General features: G+C 41.8%; 1 protein-coding gene across 1 annotated transcript; it reads right to left on the bottom strand.

Annotated features, from left to right (window-relative positions):
• Nucleotides 1-5,824: 5,824 nt before the first annotated feature.
• htr1b (5-hydroxytryptamine (serotonin) receptor 1B) lies at nt 5,825-8,491 on the bottom strand. Its single transcript, XM_088401374.1, has one exon. It carries the CDS (start codon nt 8,237-8,239, stop codon nt 7,091-7,093), a length of 1,149 nt encoding a protein of 382 aa, XP_088257500.1. The 5' UTR covers nt 8,240-8,491; the 3' UTR covers nt 5,825-7,090.
• Between the last annotated feature and the right edge of the window lie 6,483 nt (nt 8,492-14,974).

Here is a 14,974-nt window from a genome sequence, read left to right on the forward strand (position 1 = left end):
CAAATCGAATCAAAATGGCATCAATTTGAGAGATGCTCATTGTAATGTATGTCAAGCTTCCTGGACGAATGCAAAGCAACATGCGAGCACACGTCAAGATAACTTGATAAAATACAAGCAGATAGATGAGATGAAAGATTGAAGCTGTCGTTGTGGAGATGACATTAACTGTAACACGGGGGGAATTTCACCTGAAGAAGCTCTGATTAAGCTGCTACGGTGACGAGATGTTTTATGGTGAGGAAATAAGTGGCCTCGAGGCGTCGCATGGGAGTCTGAAATTGGGCTCACATGGGGAATCATATCCAGCGTCGCTTATAACACAGACCACAGGTGGATGAAATGTTCACGTCTCGGCCCTGGAGGGATTCCAGTCTTCTCTACAAAGAGGAGGAGGAGGAGGCGGTGGGGTGTAGGTAGTGACAAAATGGAGCCATGAATCGTGCTATCCGGTATGTAATATCCCCAGTGGGCAGAGTTCATTTCATCAAGCAAGATCGGGGGGTAGAGCAAAGCTGATGTGTGCAGCGATGATAAGAAACAAGTGAAGGACAATGAGCCGACTGAGGAAGGAAAAGTGGAGAAGCAGGACGTTTTGAAACGGAGACAGTCTCATAAACGTAAAGGGGAGGATGTGGAAAGTAATTGAGTGGAGTGAATACGGGACGCTGACAAAGAGGTCAAAGTGAGTGGCAGCCCATAAAATTTGAAGATGATTATGTGGTGACGCTGTACTGTGATGTACGATTTTGCTGTGGGTAATACAAAAAAAGCATGCATCCAAGTCTAAATGTATAGATGTTGTCTGTTCATCCATTTTTTTATGCCATGTATCCTTTTCGGGGTCACAGGTAAGCTGGAGACAATTTTGATGAGCGCGAAGTTGCTGACTGACAACCAACACAACAGACGCAATGATCGGATCTTTGGATCGATTCCAGAAAGAAAGCGGAGGATTAAATACAAGCAAATTGACGAGACACAATCAGGGGAGCTGATTGGTAAACATAAGGGACCCGGCTGACATGAACAGGTGGGCACACAAATTTAACAAGGCATCATAATAAAGGGACACATGGGAAAACATGATAAAAATAAATCCAATAAAAAACAAGATTGACAAAAACACAGATCATGACCCAAAAAGAGCCAATAAAAAATACTAACCGATAATTGGAGTTAAATAAAAATGTGCACAGGTACGTAAATGCAGGAATAATTTTGTTCATTTATGACGATTTCACCCTGGAATTGATTATTTCTTGCTGCATCATTTCCAATGAAAAGAAATGAGAATAACTTCAACAGGCTGTGTTTAACCTTGGTCGACTCCACTGCGTGTAGAAAGTGGTTTGTGTCCCAATACTTTTGTCATGATGCTCACCGGGTGCTTTTCATCCGCAACAAACTTTCAGCAATTACTTTGTCGCATAAAATAACGATCATTTTTTTATGCTATTAGCAGCCTTTTCATGACTCACACACCCTGCATCCGTCAATCAAATGATTTTTTCCACCATCTTCTCCAAGTGTTGATTGCTTTGTCGCAATGTGAGCACATGTGTTTCAACGTAACCATGACAACTAGTTTAGAGAAGTGAAACAGACACGGAGTGAACCTTGAAAAAAGTAACAATGAGTTGCAAAGTTGCAAAGAGAAAAATTGCTAAGGTTTCAGAGAAGGCAACATTGTTTCTTTTTCAATAAAAGGAAGCAACAAAGGACTTTGCTGAATAATCTTGACGTACTGGATGATGCGGGTAAATATAGTTGCATCCTTGGTAAAACTTCCCCCTGAAGCTGTTCCAAATACCAAACCTGTGTCAAAGCATCTGACATCAACGGGCGGCACGGAAAATGTGCGTTGACAACAAGCTGGAGGCTTAGCGGGGCCGATGAAGAACGCACCGAATTAGGCCCGCGTCAGGCAAATTTCATGCTAATAGCCGCTGTGACATTTGCTGTTGTTATTGCATGTGAAATTGAGAAATTACAAACACGCTCGTCCACTTTCCGTCTCAATGCACCTTCTCGTACTTAATATAAAAAAGGTTAATAGATAATATGTAAATGGAGCCTTGAGGTGCTAGGAAAGTCCTCATTGATATTCCTTTAGGCTCTCCGCCGAGCCCAAGTGTTTGGTTTTGATCATCGTGCACATATAGTACATACTCGGAATTAGAATGTACATTGCAGCAAATCGTTTTCTACCCTGTTCTACCTTCATTTTAACTCTACACATCTAAATCGAATTCTATCGTGTGAAAGAGGGCAAGCCAGGTGTTTGTTCTTGACGTGCCGTCTTCCATCTTGCTTGGAGAGTCTATCCTCTGCATTTTAAAGAAGTTTAAGATGAAACTGTGAGCTTGACCTCTAAGTGGGGCTGCGTTCAGTGGAAAAAAAGAACAAGACAGCTCATTGTTTGTTTTGTCTCTAATATATTTTTCCTGTTCCCGGAAGGTCCCACTGAACTGATATTTACTCGCTGCAAAACCCTTCGGAGAAAAGACAGGGTGAGTCCCAGGAGCATGTCAAACACGCAAATGACCTTTTAAATATATGTATAAATCAACGGAATAAAAGAGTGAAAAATATATTAATTCTATTTCTATCTGTTGGAAAGAAAATACCGTAATTTTCGGACTATAAGCCGCACCGGACTATAAACCACGCCAGCTAAAAGTCGTGATTCTGGGTTCAAAAATTGCGAGAAAAGTCGCGGCTTATAGTCCGAAATTTACAGTAATTGTATGCAGTATCTTCATAATAAACATCTGTAGGTTAGAGATTCTTGAACTAAAATAAAACAATTAAGTAACTTTAAATCAAATAGATTTTTGTTGTTAGCAGTGAAAACCAAATGTATTGATATCAAAATTATGACTCGAGTTGCGTGACCAGAGTAGCTAAGAAGGGTCTGCTCCTTCCTCTCAAGATAGCCATTATGTCTCCTCACCACAAGGCCACACATCTCCAAGTAATTCTGTATCATGATGCCTTTCGGTGTCGGAGTGGTCGTTAACTGAGATGCATTTCAGTTGTGAGATCCTTACGATGCGACGTGAACGGTATGGAAACATCCGCAAACGCCTATCACGTAGGTCAATAAAGCTGAGATGTTTTTTTTTTGTTTGTTTGTTTATGACTGCAATCCTTTATGGCCAGCCACATACAGCGAGACTAATCGTGTGACTCGAACAGGCAGAGGAACATATATTGGCGACATGTAGCGCTAGCGTGAGGCGCCAAGGGCCTTTTCAAAGCACCTTTGGTGGAGCATGTGTGTGCATTGAAGCGTGCACAGCATGCACATCATTAATAAGATACTGAAGTGGGCATTGTGTGTGTGTCATCCATCTTACATGTTAGTTTCTCACCCTGAGAGGAAGAACAGAAAAAAGACAAAATGATCTGTATAATTCTTTATTTATGATTCATTTCCCCCAGCAAAATGGTTTAATTGTGCAAATGAGTTTATCAATCATGAGAAAATGTGCGACAATTTGAGCAGACTGAACCCAGTGCAATTAAATGATGAGATAAAGTTAGTTTGACAGCTCAAAACTGTTCGATTTGCTTACCCTCTAGGTCAGCTTTATAAGTAACCTGCTGACTTATTCCACCTCATGTCAAGGTCAATTGTTCTTACCTTGGTGGGGCAATTTATTTATAGCAGATGGGCCGGCGTGTTTTCAATTTCTCCTGATGAATGTCACCGGGCCTCGCCGCGACCACCACCGGGTGAAACGATAAAGCTGTTAACCAAAACTGTATTGAGCGGAGGACATAGTTTATGGCTCCATTATTTACATGTTGTGCCTCGCCGGCCGTTAACATCGGCGACGTCCTTCAGTCCATGCAAAGCAGCAAGGCGGCGCATCGGGCTAATAGGATGAGCACATTGTAATTAATGTATTTGCTCTACAGATGCAATCGTCCCGTGTCAACAGAGGACTTGTTTGCAGCGGGGACGCAGATGACGATGCACAAGCCAAAGAAGAACTTTTTGGAATACACAAAATCATATCAATCGTGCTTGTTCAATAGAAGCCAATGAAGGTGGATGGACTACAGTACGTGAGTTGTATGTAAGAAAGGTAGGTTTAGTATTTATTTTGTATATTTTCACATATTTATGTTCAAAGCAATGAATAATTATATTGTTTTAGGTTTTATTTAGAGTTCAGGAGGGTTACTAGTGGTGGTGATGTTGTAGACGTGAACTGTAGGCCTCTTAGAGGCGCAACCTCTCTGAACCTATTCCCCCAATTTTAATACTTTCATTCATCATGCACATAAAGCTTTTATGGGGCGCTCGCAGGAAGGTTCCTGAAGGTCATGTCTGCCAATCTGGGACTGGAAAAGTGAGACCGGGCGGAAAGTACACTAATTACACGGGGTTGTGGATCCCCTTACTTGCCAATTGTTGGTGTGCCTTGAAGCCCCGCCTGTCCATTACGGTGTTCATGACTTCACCAGATGCAGCAGGTATTTTGGTTCCTGGTGGGGCTTCTTGGCTTCTGTGTCCTGGCATCACTGTAGAAACTTAGCTCAACATATAAGAAAAGCAATGCACGCCAAACTAGTCGCTAATCCTGATTGTGTCAGACGAACTGCAAATTGCATTCGTGTGCTGTGCTCGACCTGCTGAGTTAAGCAAACGCAAACATCCTCTTGTACAATTTTCAAGTGGAAATCCTGTAGGCTGAAGTGTAGATATTTTGGGAAAAACAGATGACAGCGCATGACACAGATTTTCTTTTTCATAGTTCATCATTTTTCTATACCGCTTATACTGACTCAGGCTGCTGGGGAACTAGAGGTAATGAATTTAAAGAACAGGCTTGAATATGTATGTGCACGATCGCCATTGTTTTTCTAAAATGTGCCCAACATATATATAGTATAAAATTGCTTGTCAGACATTCATAGTACATTATGTCCCTACTTCATGTCCTTTATAATATCAATTTTAGACAACACCCCATGAGGCAGATGATATAATTCAAAATTGTGCCTTTTATCCTTATGCCGCCGCACAAACTAGTTCATCGCATAACCTTGAAAATATATATGTCAGCATTGTTCAACAATACCCCCCGGAAATGTAAAGAGCAAGGACGTACAAAGCTTTTCATTCTGAAATTGCATACATTATGGTAAACGTATGATTTAAAGTGTTTGTCAGATCGCCCATTCATAAAGAGTCTCCATTGACTATTATATCCAATTCATATTGCAAACGCCATGCTGCAGAATCTCTGATAATACCATTAAAGTTATATAAGATTGAATATTCACGATAATGAAATGAAATTTTTAGTTTGCTGCTTACATGTGGTCTTATCTGTTCAAAAATTAATAATCTAGGCATTAAATCTTACTATCTTTGTGTATCTTATCCAGTTTTAGAATGCATATATGAGTGATCTTTAAGGAAAAATCCCAAAATGCTGTTGCTCATTGCTCACATGCACTTTGAATGCGTGATGAGCCTTATAAAAATTCAGCAACGATCGAATGACGCGTCTGTGTTTTCCCGTGTCGGTGTGAGTGCGTCTGCATGTGTGTGTTGGCATTGTGAGTAGCTTTTCTTAACAGGGTGATGTAAGTTACCATAGCAAATGTATGCTAACTTTGCTTCCCGTAGTTGTTGTTTCTTCAATGTATTGGAGTACAAGGTTGTGCAAACCACAAGCGACTGAGATATTTAACATGCCAAGAGCATATGGCACACGTATTGCAATGTCAAGATAAATAACGTAAAATGCATCCTCTCCCTCTCTTGCGCCCCCACAGCAATTCTCGAAACAGTCCAAAGAAATACTTGAAATGCTTTTCTTTATTGCACAGCATCTCTGAGAGGAAAGAGATGACACCCATTTGCGTGTGTGTGTGTGTGCATGTGTGTGCGTGTGTGTGTGTGTGTGTGTGTGTGTGTGTGCGTGTGTGCGTGTGTGTGTTTGTGTGTGTGTGTGTGTGTGTGTGTGTGGGTCAGACATCACGTTGCAGACACACACTATAGCAGCCCACACAGCTTATCTGTGTGACATTTGAAAACATAAGAAGCATGATATCAAAAGTGATCTGAAAATACGCACACATACACATCTGATTCACAACTGTGCAAAGCTTGAGACAAATTTACGATGAGGATACACCGCACATCGAATGCAGGGGTGGACAACCTCCTCTTAGTGGACCATCGGTGATGAGGTTTGATACAATGGTCCAACATTCTTATTCTTCTTATATATTATGAACATTTAAGGGTCAAATGTTTCGAGGTGTTTCATGACAGTTCCTCTGAGGTTTTGTTTGTTTTTAGAATGACATGGCAGATTGAATGGAGAGTTTTTGCGGGCCACATATGTCCCACGAGTCACAGGTTTGCCACCCCTGATTTAATGAGCTCCAATAGAAGATAGTTAAAATCCTGCCTTTTTTTTGGGGCTAAAATGTATATTATTGACGGATGTAATTCTAATATTTAAACTTTTTTGTGTCAATAAATTAGTTAACCAAGTGTGAGTTGAGTCCATCACACTGCATTCACTAATAAATAAATAAATACAATTATTACACATAAAATGGTAATGATAAATGATAAATTTCCCATTAAGGGGTTATGATGAATTAATAAATAAATAAATAAATAATAAATAAATAAAAATGAATATAATGAATTAAAAAAACAAAAAATAGATTGAGGAAAAAAATACATTTCATCAAATAATTTAAATACTGTTTTAATTAATCCTAGCAAAAGTGAGCATTATTATTTTTGTTAAGGCAGATTTTTTTTAATATACAGATCTATTGGATTGAGCATGTTTTTGGCCTTTTTGTCTCTTTATATGCATTAAAACAGCAGTTATCCTGCAATGATGATCACTTTTTTTTTTAATTATCAAATCCAGATTTCCCCTGTAGATTCGGCAATCAATGACATATTCAATACAATAAAGAATATGTGGATTTCCTCTTATAGCCCCCCTCCTCTCCTCCACATCCACTCGCCATGGCTTTGAACTGTAATTTATGGCATCTGCTTATTCACATTCGTAATCATGAAAAATCATTTAAAGGATCACCCTCTGCAGCATCTGAAGCGAATCAGTTTGTGGAAAGCTTTCTTGAAGTCCTCGTTGGACATGGTGTATATGATGGGGTTGATGAGCGAGTTCATATAGCCAAGCCAGGTGAAGAAGTCAAAGAGCTCTTGGATGACGCAGGCGTCGCATGCGGCCACCACCAGCGTGTAGATGAAGAAGGGCAGCCAGCACACGATGTACGCGCCCAGAATGATGCCCAGCGTCTTGGTGGCCTTCCTCTCCCTCGCCGCTGAAATGCGCTTTTTCTCCAAAGCCGCGTCCGACAGAGTCACCTTCACCTGGTTGTCGCTGGTGGACGAGTTGGTGTCGCTGGACGGCGCGTCGTGTCTGCCGCCCTGCAGGGGGCTAGTGGATGCGTTCGAGCCGGGGGAGCCCGTGGTCAAGTACGCCGAAGTGAGCCTCTTGCCCGCCACCCTCTTTTTCTTCTTGGGGGACTGCTTGAGGATGCGTTTGCGCGCCTCCACGTAGATGCGCCCGTAGAGAACGATGAGCAGCAGGGTGGGGATGTAAAAGGCGCCGAAGGTGGAGTAAATGGTGTAGAAGATGTGGTCCGTGTTGACGCTGCAGCTGGTCAACTCGTCCGCCTTGACCTGCCTCCAGAAGAGCGGCGGTAGCGAGATGGAGATGGCAATCACCCAGGCGGTGGCCACCATACCGGCCGCGCGCCCGGGCGTGCGCTTTTTGGAGTACTCCACCGCGTCCGTGATGGCCCAGTAGCGATCCAGAGCGATGACGCACAGGTGGAGAATAGACGCCGTGCAGCAGGTGATGTCCGACGACAGCCAAATGTCGCACACCACCTGGCCTAGCGTCCACTCGTGGGTGACCGTGTAGAGGACGCACACGGGCATCACAAGGATGGACACCAGCAGGTCGGTGACCGCCAACGAGGCGATGAGGAAGTTGGCAGGCGTCTGGAGCTTCTTGGACTGGGAGATGGTGGCGATGACGAAGGCGTTGGACAGGCTGATAGCCAACGTGATGGCGGAAAGGAGCGACGCCAAGGTGATCTGGTAGGGGAGGCTGTGCGCGCTCCAAACCACCTCAGACGCATCCTCAGGCTGGCTGATGTTGGAGGCGTTCGCCGGCAGCTGGGTGGGCTCGACTTGTCCGGCGCCCTCCATCACTTCTCCATTAACTCTTGGCTCATATTCTGTCCACCGTCCCACACTTGATGTTAAAATTCGAGGAAAGTCGCCTCCTTAACGCCATGGCACGAATTGTTTCACTTGTAATCCACACTCTGCGGGGATAGTTCACCACTCTTCATCGTGACTGCGCACGGTGATGATGCGTTGCCCTTCCAACGCGTGAGGGACATAATCCGCATGGAAGGTGAAATGCTCTCCAGACGCGTGCCTCCGGCTCGGACCCCCGCAGAGGGTGACTGACGAGGCGAACCACGAAGTGGTGCTTTTTATACAGTCTGTGACATCAACTGATGTCTCCATGATGGTCCAGACTGTTTGCTGGGTCATAGTGCCCGTGGATCATTTGTCACTTTGGGAAAACTATCACGCGTCGCAGGTACGCACGTTATTAAAAGCTGAAGTCGAGCCATATAGTGGCATTATGAATTATTGAAAAGCATTCAAATGGTCATTATTGATGAGGGGAAAATACCTGTTGAGTGGATTTAACTGGACGTATTGTCTACAGTGTTTTTTTTTTTTTTGGTTTTTTTTGCACGTCAGACAATAAGTGATAAAGTCACATGGATGGATGGATTGATGGATGGACAGATGGACGGATGGACGAATTGACTGATTTAGTGATTGACTGAATTTATTGGTTTGGAGATTTTGGAAAGATGGATGTAAGCCTGGTAGAGTGGGCATATTTATTTATTTATTTACTTATTTATTTATTTATCAGTTTTTTAATTAAAAGTAAAACTATTTAAAATGAACTTCCATTTGCGAATACGCCCAAATGATGTGTCTATTTAGTGTGTGATATACAACTCGAACTATTTCATGATATTCCTTTATTAAAACTTTGTCATTCATATCATTACCTTTGTTTTTTTTTACCTGTCTCGGCAGAATCACATGATTGGTAAATGGTTCTTTGTCTTACAAAAAGGCCATGACAAAGACACAGTGAAAAGTCAGAACTGCCATCACCAGACAGACGGCCAAATGGCTAAGAATGAAATATATGGTAATGGAAGCGTGTTGGAAATAGGTGCTCGTGTCGAATGATGACAAGAGGGCGATGTTTGCATGTCAATGAGAAGATAAGAGTCCCAGACAGAAATGGTGAAAGCCATCTTGGTTGCAAGAGATGATTTGCATTGTACATCTCCATACGAATGGGCTCCCTTGTGCATTGTTAAGTTGCAAAACAGTTTGTGCACCCTCCTGTGAGTTCATAAGTGTAGTCCTCAATCTGCCGTGAATGCGAGGCCTAACGCAGAGACACTTTCTCCGTTTTCACGCTTTTATTCCGACACCCAAAAGCATGCGATGTCCCACTGTGTCTGCCATCATCTTGCTCTAATTCCTTTATTTCCATGAAAACACAGACTTAAAATGGTAAATTTATACAAAAGCTCTCACAATGACACTTCATTTGCATTCAAAGATGTCTTCATAACATGTTTTTTTATGTCACTGTTCATTGGATGTGACCCAGTTCAGCAGCTGCAGCAACATTTTCTCAGACATTGCGCGCCCCTCTGTGTAATCTCACCTCATCTCTGGGCGCATTTAGGCAAACCACAGTCGCAGCCTACATATCCTATCTATCCTATCTCCCGCTGACTCTGAAAAGCCTATTTTTAGTCCTCCAGAACACTGAGATTTTTCTGAGCAATATTATCTTCCAGTTAACAATCTCTAACTTTTCCCCCACAGTTCCAAGTTTGACATGTTAGTCCCTCTCATTGGTATGCTCGCCTTGGTAAGGACGGTGATGATCAGAAAATTTTCTTAATAAGCATGCAAAATTGTGGTGTCAAATTCTGGCTTGCGGGCTAGATTTGGCCCGCAGTGTAATTATATTTGGCCCGCAAAGACAAATTTTGTGTCAATACTAAAATCGCAAATTGTCTTCACTTTTAAAAAATAGACATTTCCAACTATTTTTATTGACATTAATCTTTTTAAAATTTTGAACAGTTCTTACTTGTCTCTGATTTCAAAACTAGTTATTCATCCATTTACTGTGCAGCCTATACTGTACATAATATGAGACGTTCATACTTTTTTGGGGGGGTTGATAGTCACAATGGCCCTCCGAAAGACTACCATGCGGATTGGGACAAAAATCAAAAGTTGTCCTTCTTATCTGCAACACAGGCCTGTAAATGTGAGTGTGATTGGTCGTCCGTCGTTATGTTACCTAAGATTGACTGGCAACCAGATCAAGCTCAAGCACGACCTTGAACAAGATAAGAAACATACAAAGTGGATGGATGAATGGAAACTAGCGCGTCTCTAACAGTGTCACTCGAAACGTCTTGTACGGGTTTACTTCATAGATTGTCGAACCTTCATAAATAGTTTAATGATAACAATAATTCGGAAAGACCTTTTTGACCACCTGGCATATTTTTATTGGTTAGTCTATATGTTTTACTCAAAGTCCTGAGCTGGCTGTTTTTCGAGCCCTATTCACATTCTGCGCAGCTGCACATTGCATCTGCTGCAAAGTGAACCTGATGAACCAAAAATAAATGAAGAGCTGATTCAGTCAGGCTGTGAATCTCTGCTGGTTCACATTACAATGAGTCTGAAATATTGCTTTTTAAGTAAGCGAGACTCAACTGGAGGACGGGAATCTCGATACGTTACGATTCCATTCGATTCAGAGGGCTACAACGCATGGGCGACTACTCGCCCAGCCGCTTCTGCTGCGAGGCCAAATTCGAGTGTGGATTTCATCACCACCTGTTCAGGGTGTCCCCTATGCCTGCGACCCCCATGGGGACAAGCGGTACAGGTATTGGATGGATGGATGGACTTCATCACCCTGACAACTGGGGCAGAGATAGCTGGCTGAACGAAATGAATATATTTTACTTGCCTTCGCTACCCCGGTAAAAAAGCATTTCGAAGTCCACTTTATACACTTATTTTGTTATTTTAATCCGTCTGTGCATTTGTGTATCTCGCCCAACACAAATAGCCCAAAAGTGTGTCAACAACTTCGCTGAACAGTCTGCGCTTCTGTCTGCACCAGAGTTGCCGTCCTCTCCCCCAAGCCATCTGTTATTCCTCGAAATCCGACAATGGATTTTATTTTCATGATATACCGTTGAAAAGCAAACAGTATGCTATGCCATTGTGATGTTACAGTGTTGCCAAAATTCTGAACGACTCACTCAGATACATTTTCAGAAAAAGGCAGCCCAGAAGATTCACTCAGTTCTCCGTGGAACTTCGCAAAAATATGTCCAAGTCATAACCAATAATACAATATATTAATATGTATTAGAATATATTAATCAAGTAAAATTTTGACATTTCTTCAATTCAACTAAACTAATAATACCACTTGTCTCATTTTTATTGGTCATCTTTGAGTTCATGTGGTTTTCAAAGGACAGCACTGGTGACTAAATACCAAATAGGACAAATCCAAAATGAGGGCAGATCCCCTGGTTGTCACATGCCTCCCTTTTCACCTAACCGATACCCTAAAAATCTCCACAGCAGGAAACTGCTTCGCCTCATCCACACGATAATGAGATGACGCGGGGGAGGTTACCACGCTGTGCTGCGAGGTCAGCCGTGTTTGCCTTTGAACGATCTGGGAAGAAAAAAAGTGGTTATGTCGCAGAATATTGCAAGTTTTAAGCAGTTTGTCACTAATGGTTTAAGACTCGGCTAAAATTGTCAAAAAAGCTGAAATACTTTGACGGTGCAATGTTAAAGGCTCAAGATATACGTGGCATTTTTGCAAGGACTCCACCTGCTAGCGATAAAATAAAGTGAAATTTGATCGTTTCTCAAAGCACCCATGATAATCAATCATGGTACGGTTCCGAAGCACTGGTCTAGGGTTTAAGTTTATTATATGAATTTCCATAATCAATCAGTATGTCAAGATTTATTTGTACAAAGTGCAAGTCAAAGTGCCGAACATGGATTAAAATCGATCCACCTATAAAGGTTTAGAAATAAAGTTGGATCATTTTCTTTGCCATCGGTGGTACATTTCTGTGCTGATATCACAAAAAGGTGAAGAAAAAGTGTAGCACATTTTTTTGTGGGCTTAAGACTTGCATGTGATTTATCACACACACAGATGAGCTTAGTCATTTTCAGGTTAGGTGGAAAAAAAAAGTGCATTTAAGATGGACATGTAAAATACTTTACTTTCATAACTTGTATATGTTTATGTGAATTTAATTAGAAAGAATTAACCAATGATTTAATAAAATAAATAATGTACATTTATATTGTATTGCAATAAATCAATTAACCAATTATTGAATGATTTGAGCTAAAAAAAGTCAAAATTATTTTTATTTAACCAAGAAAAAACAGCAAAATCCATGAAATTATTAATTTAATTTGAATGAATTAACCAATAATTTAATAAAATAAATAAAAATGTAAATTTATTGTGTATTGCAATAAATCAGTTGACCAATTACTGAATGATTTGAGCTAAAAAAAAAAAGTAAAATTATTTTTATTTAACCAAGAAAAAACAGCTAAATTAATAAAAGAGGTAGAATTAAAAGAAGTTGGATGTGCCTCCCGGGCTATAATTTGCCCACGCATGCTGGTCCAGATGCTCAATGAGCATAAGTCTACGTGACATAATTGCAAGTTAAGACTCGACTTTAGAGGTCCTATGGAATTTAAAGTTGTCTTTGGTTGCCATGTTATTATGTGTTTGAGTAGGAGCTCTGTAAAACCACCACGGCAGGCAGAAATGTAGGCCAAGATTTATTATGAGAGTTGGGGGTCTGATTTTCCAGATGGGATGTTGATGGAGTAGAGAGGGCTTGTGTGCCACTTTTTGAAGCAGTTCTGCCCCACTTTTCAGACGACCCTCTGTATGTAAATTGCTTTCTGTGGGCACTTGACCGATTTAATCCACCTCTTCTACCACCACCACCACATCGTAAATATCAAAACTATCAGTACCATGAACTGCATGCAGCTGTGCCTATATCACCTGGAAATATTCAATATTTATCGGATAACATGACAAAATAATGTAAATAAAGTGCTGAAGTTGACCGAATGAATGAATGGATGAAAGTTGGTACATTTCCTAATGTTTAGGCTGGCAGAGAAGGCCTTGCTGGTCCTGCCCTAGATTAGCACTTGTTACTTTTTTCACTGCCATCCAAGAGGAAGGTCACAAGTACATCTCACAACCCGGCCGTGATCCACAACTTCATCCTCCTCTGGGGAATACGAGACGGGAAATGAGCCGTGATATCGCGGTAGGGCGTGTTACGGTTCGTGCGGAAAGGACTGAGTCCATTTAGTAGCAGAATGGTCAGATGGGAAACCAACTGCTGATTGTTTCCACGAGCTGGAAGCCCGCCATGCTTCACGGAGAAAGAAGCAAAAGCACGAAATTGATTTATCAAAGCTGGAGCTGTGACGGTGCGCCGATATCATTGTGCCAATCAACCAGGATTGGTTGCATTATGCATTTTGAGCTCTCAACATTCCCAGAAATCAACCACAGCACCACAGATGGCTTCTTTTCATCAATTATTGGGAGATTACCCGACGGCACAAGCTGCAAACATTGTAAATGACACCTCGCTATGAGGTACGAGCGAAATTAGACGTAATTATGGGAGCGACGTGAGATGAGATTTGATTCGAAGCCTCCCGCAGGAATACACTGTCACATTTCACACGTCCCCGACCGATGACATACGTGTGTGTACTTGGTGTGTGCTAGCAGTTAACGAGAGGACTGACGTCTAATGTGCAGGCGTGTGCTAATCACACATCAGTTCTGGGGAAGAAAGTGGAAGTAAGGTCAACATCGGTGAACTTTTTGGTCAGCACTCAGCAAACCTTTGAAATCATCAATATTCCCAAAATGTGGCACACACAGAAGAAAAATCCAAAAGTTTTGCCTCAGTTCTGCCGTTTAGGATTCAAATCTCAATTCAGGTCTTCCTGTGAGGATTTTGGATGATCTCCCTGAGCTTTCGTGGTTTCTCTCCTCCTGCTAAAATTGGTATTGCCCCTGATGGTAAAAGTGTTCATCACCCTTGCTTGGGAATAAATAAAAATAAACTACAGTACATTTATGTTAGTACTTAATGTTACTAAGGCTTTCTTGGAAAATGGTGTGCAGACGTCTGGAGCAGATGAGTAATTGTTTACAAGCCTTACTGCAGCAGCCAGCTGCTGCTTAGGTTGCGTTTACACTATGTTCCCGGTGGCCTCATTTTAGGCCACTATATATATAAAGCTGGATGGTTGTGAGACAACCCGGGGGGACGAGGTGGGCAAAAACGTCAGGCGGTGATGCCCGGAAAGCTAAAAAAAAATGTCCACGACAGTAAATGAGAAACTTTGTTGACCATAAAAAAATGTCTCGACCAAAAATAAAGCTGACATGGAACTTTGGAGATGGTCTCGCGTGAAGTTTACATTTCCTGTCATGGTCCTTTCAAGCTGTGTCATGTTCTGAGGTATTTGCCGCAGGTTTTGTCCTGTTTTGCCACCTTTTTACTGACAAGTATGCCACGATCTGGGAGGCATATGTCGAAAAGTGCCTCGAGAAGTTTCTAAAGCTACCCTGTGTATTTAACTTACCCACTGTGGCATTTCTATTCATGCTTTTGTGAGTGTGTGGGCAGGGGCGGGGAGAGTTTGGAATTCATGGCAATGAGCTTGCAATTTATAGCAAAGCTGTTTTGCATA

This window comes from Syngnathus floridae, chromosome 16, assembly GCF_059516105.1.
Source record: "Syngnathus floridae isolate MCC-2025c chromosome 16, RoL_Sflo_1.0, whole genome shotgun sequence".
NCBI lineage: Eukaryota > Metazoa > Chordata > Actinopteri > Syngnathiformes > Syngnathidae > Syngnathus > Syngnathus floridae.

Coding starts and splice junctions, on each gene's coding strand:
- htr1b (XM_088401374.1), bottom strand. CDS start 8,239: ATGGAGGGCGCCGGACAAGTCGAGCCCACCCAGCTGCCGGCGAACGCC.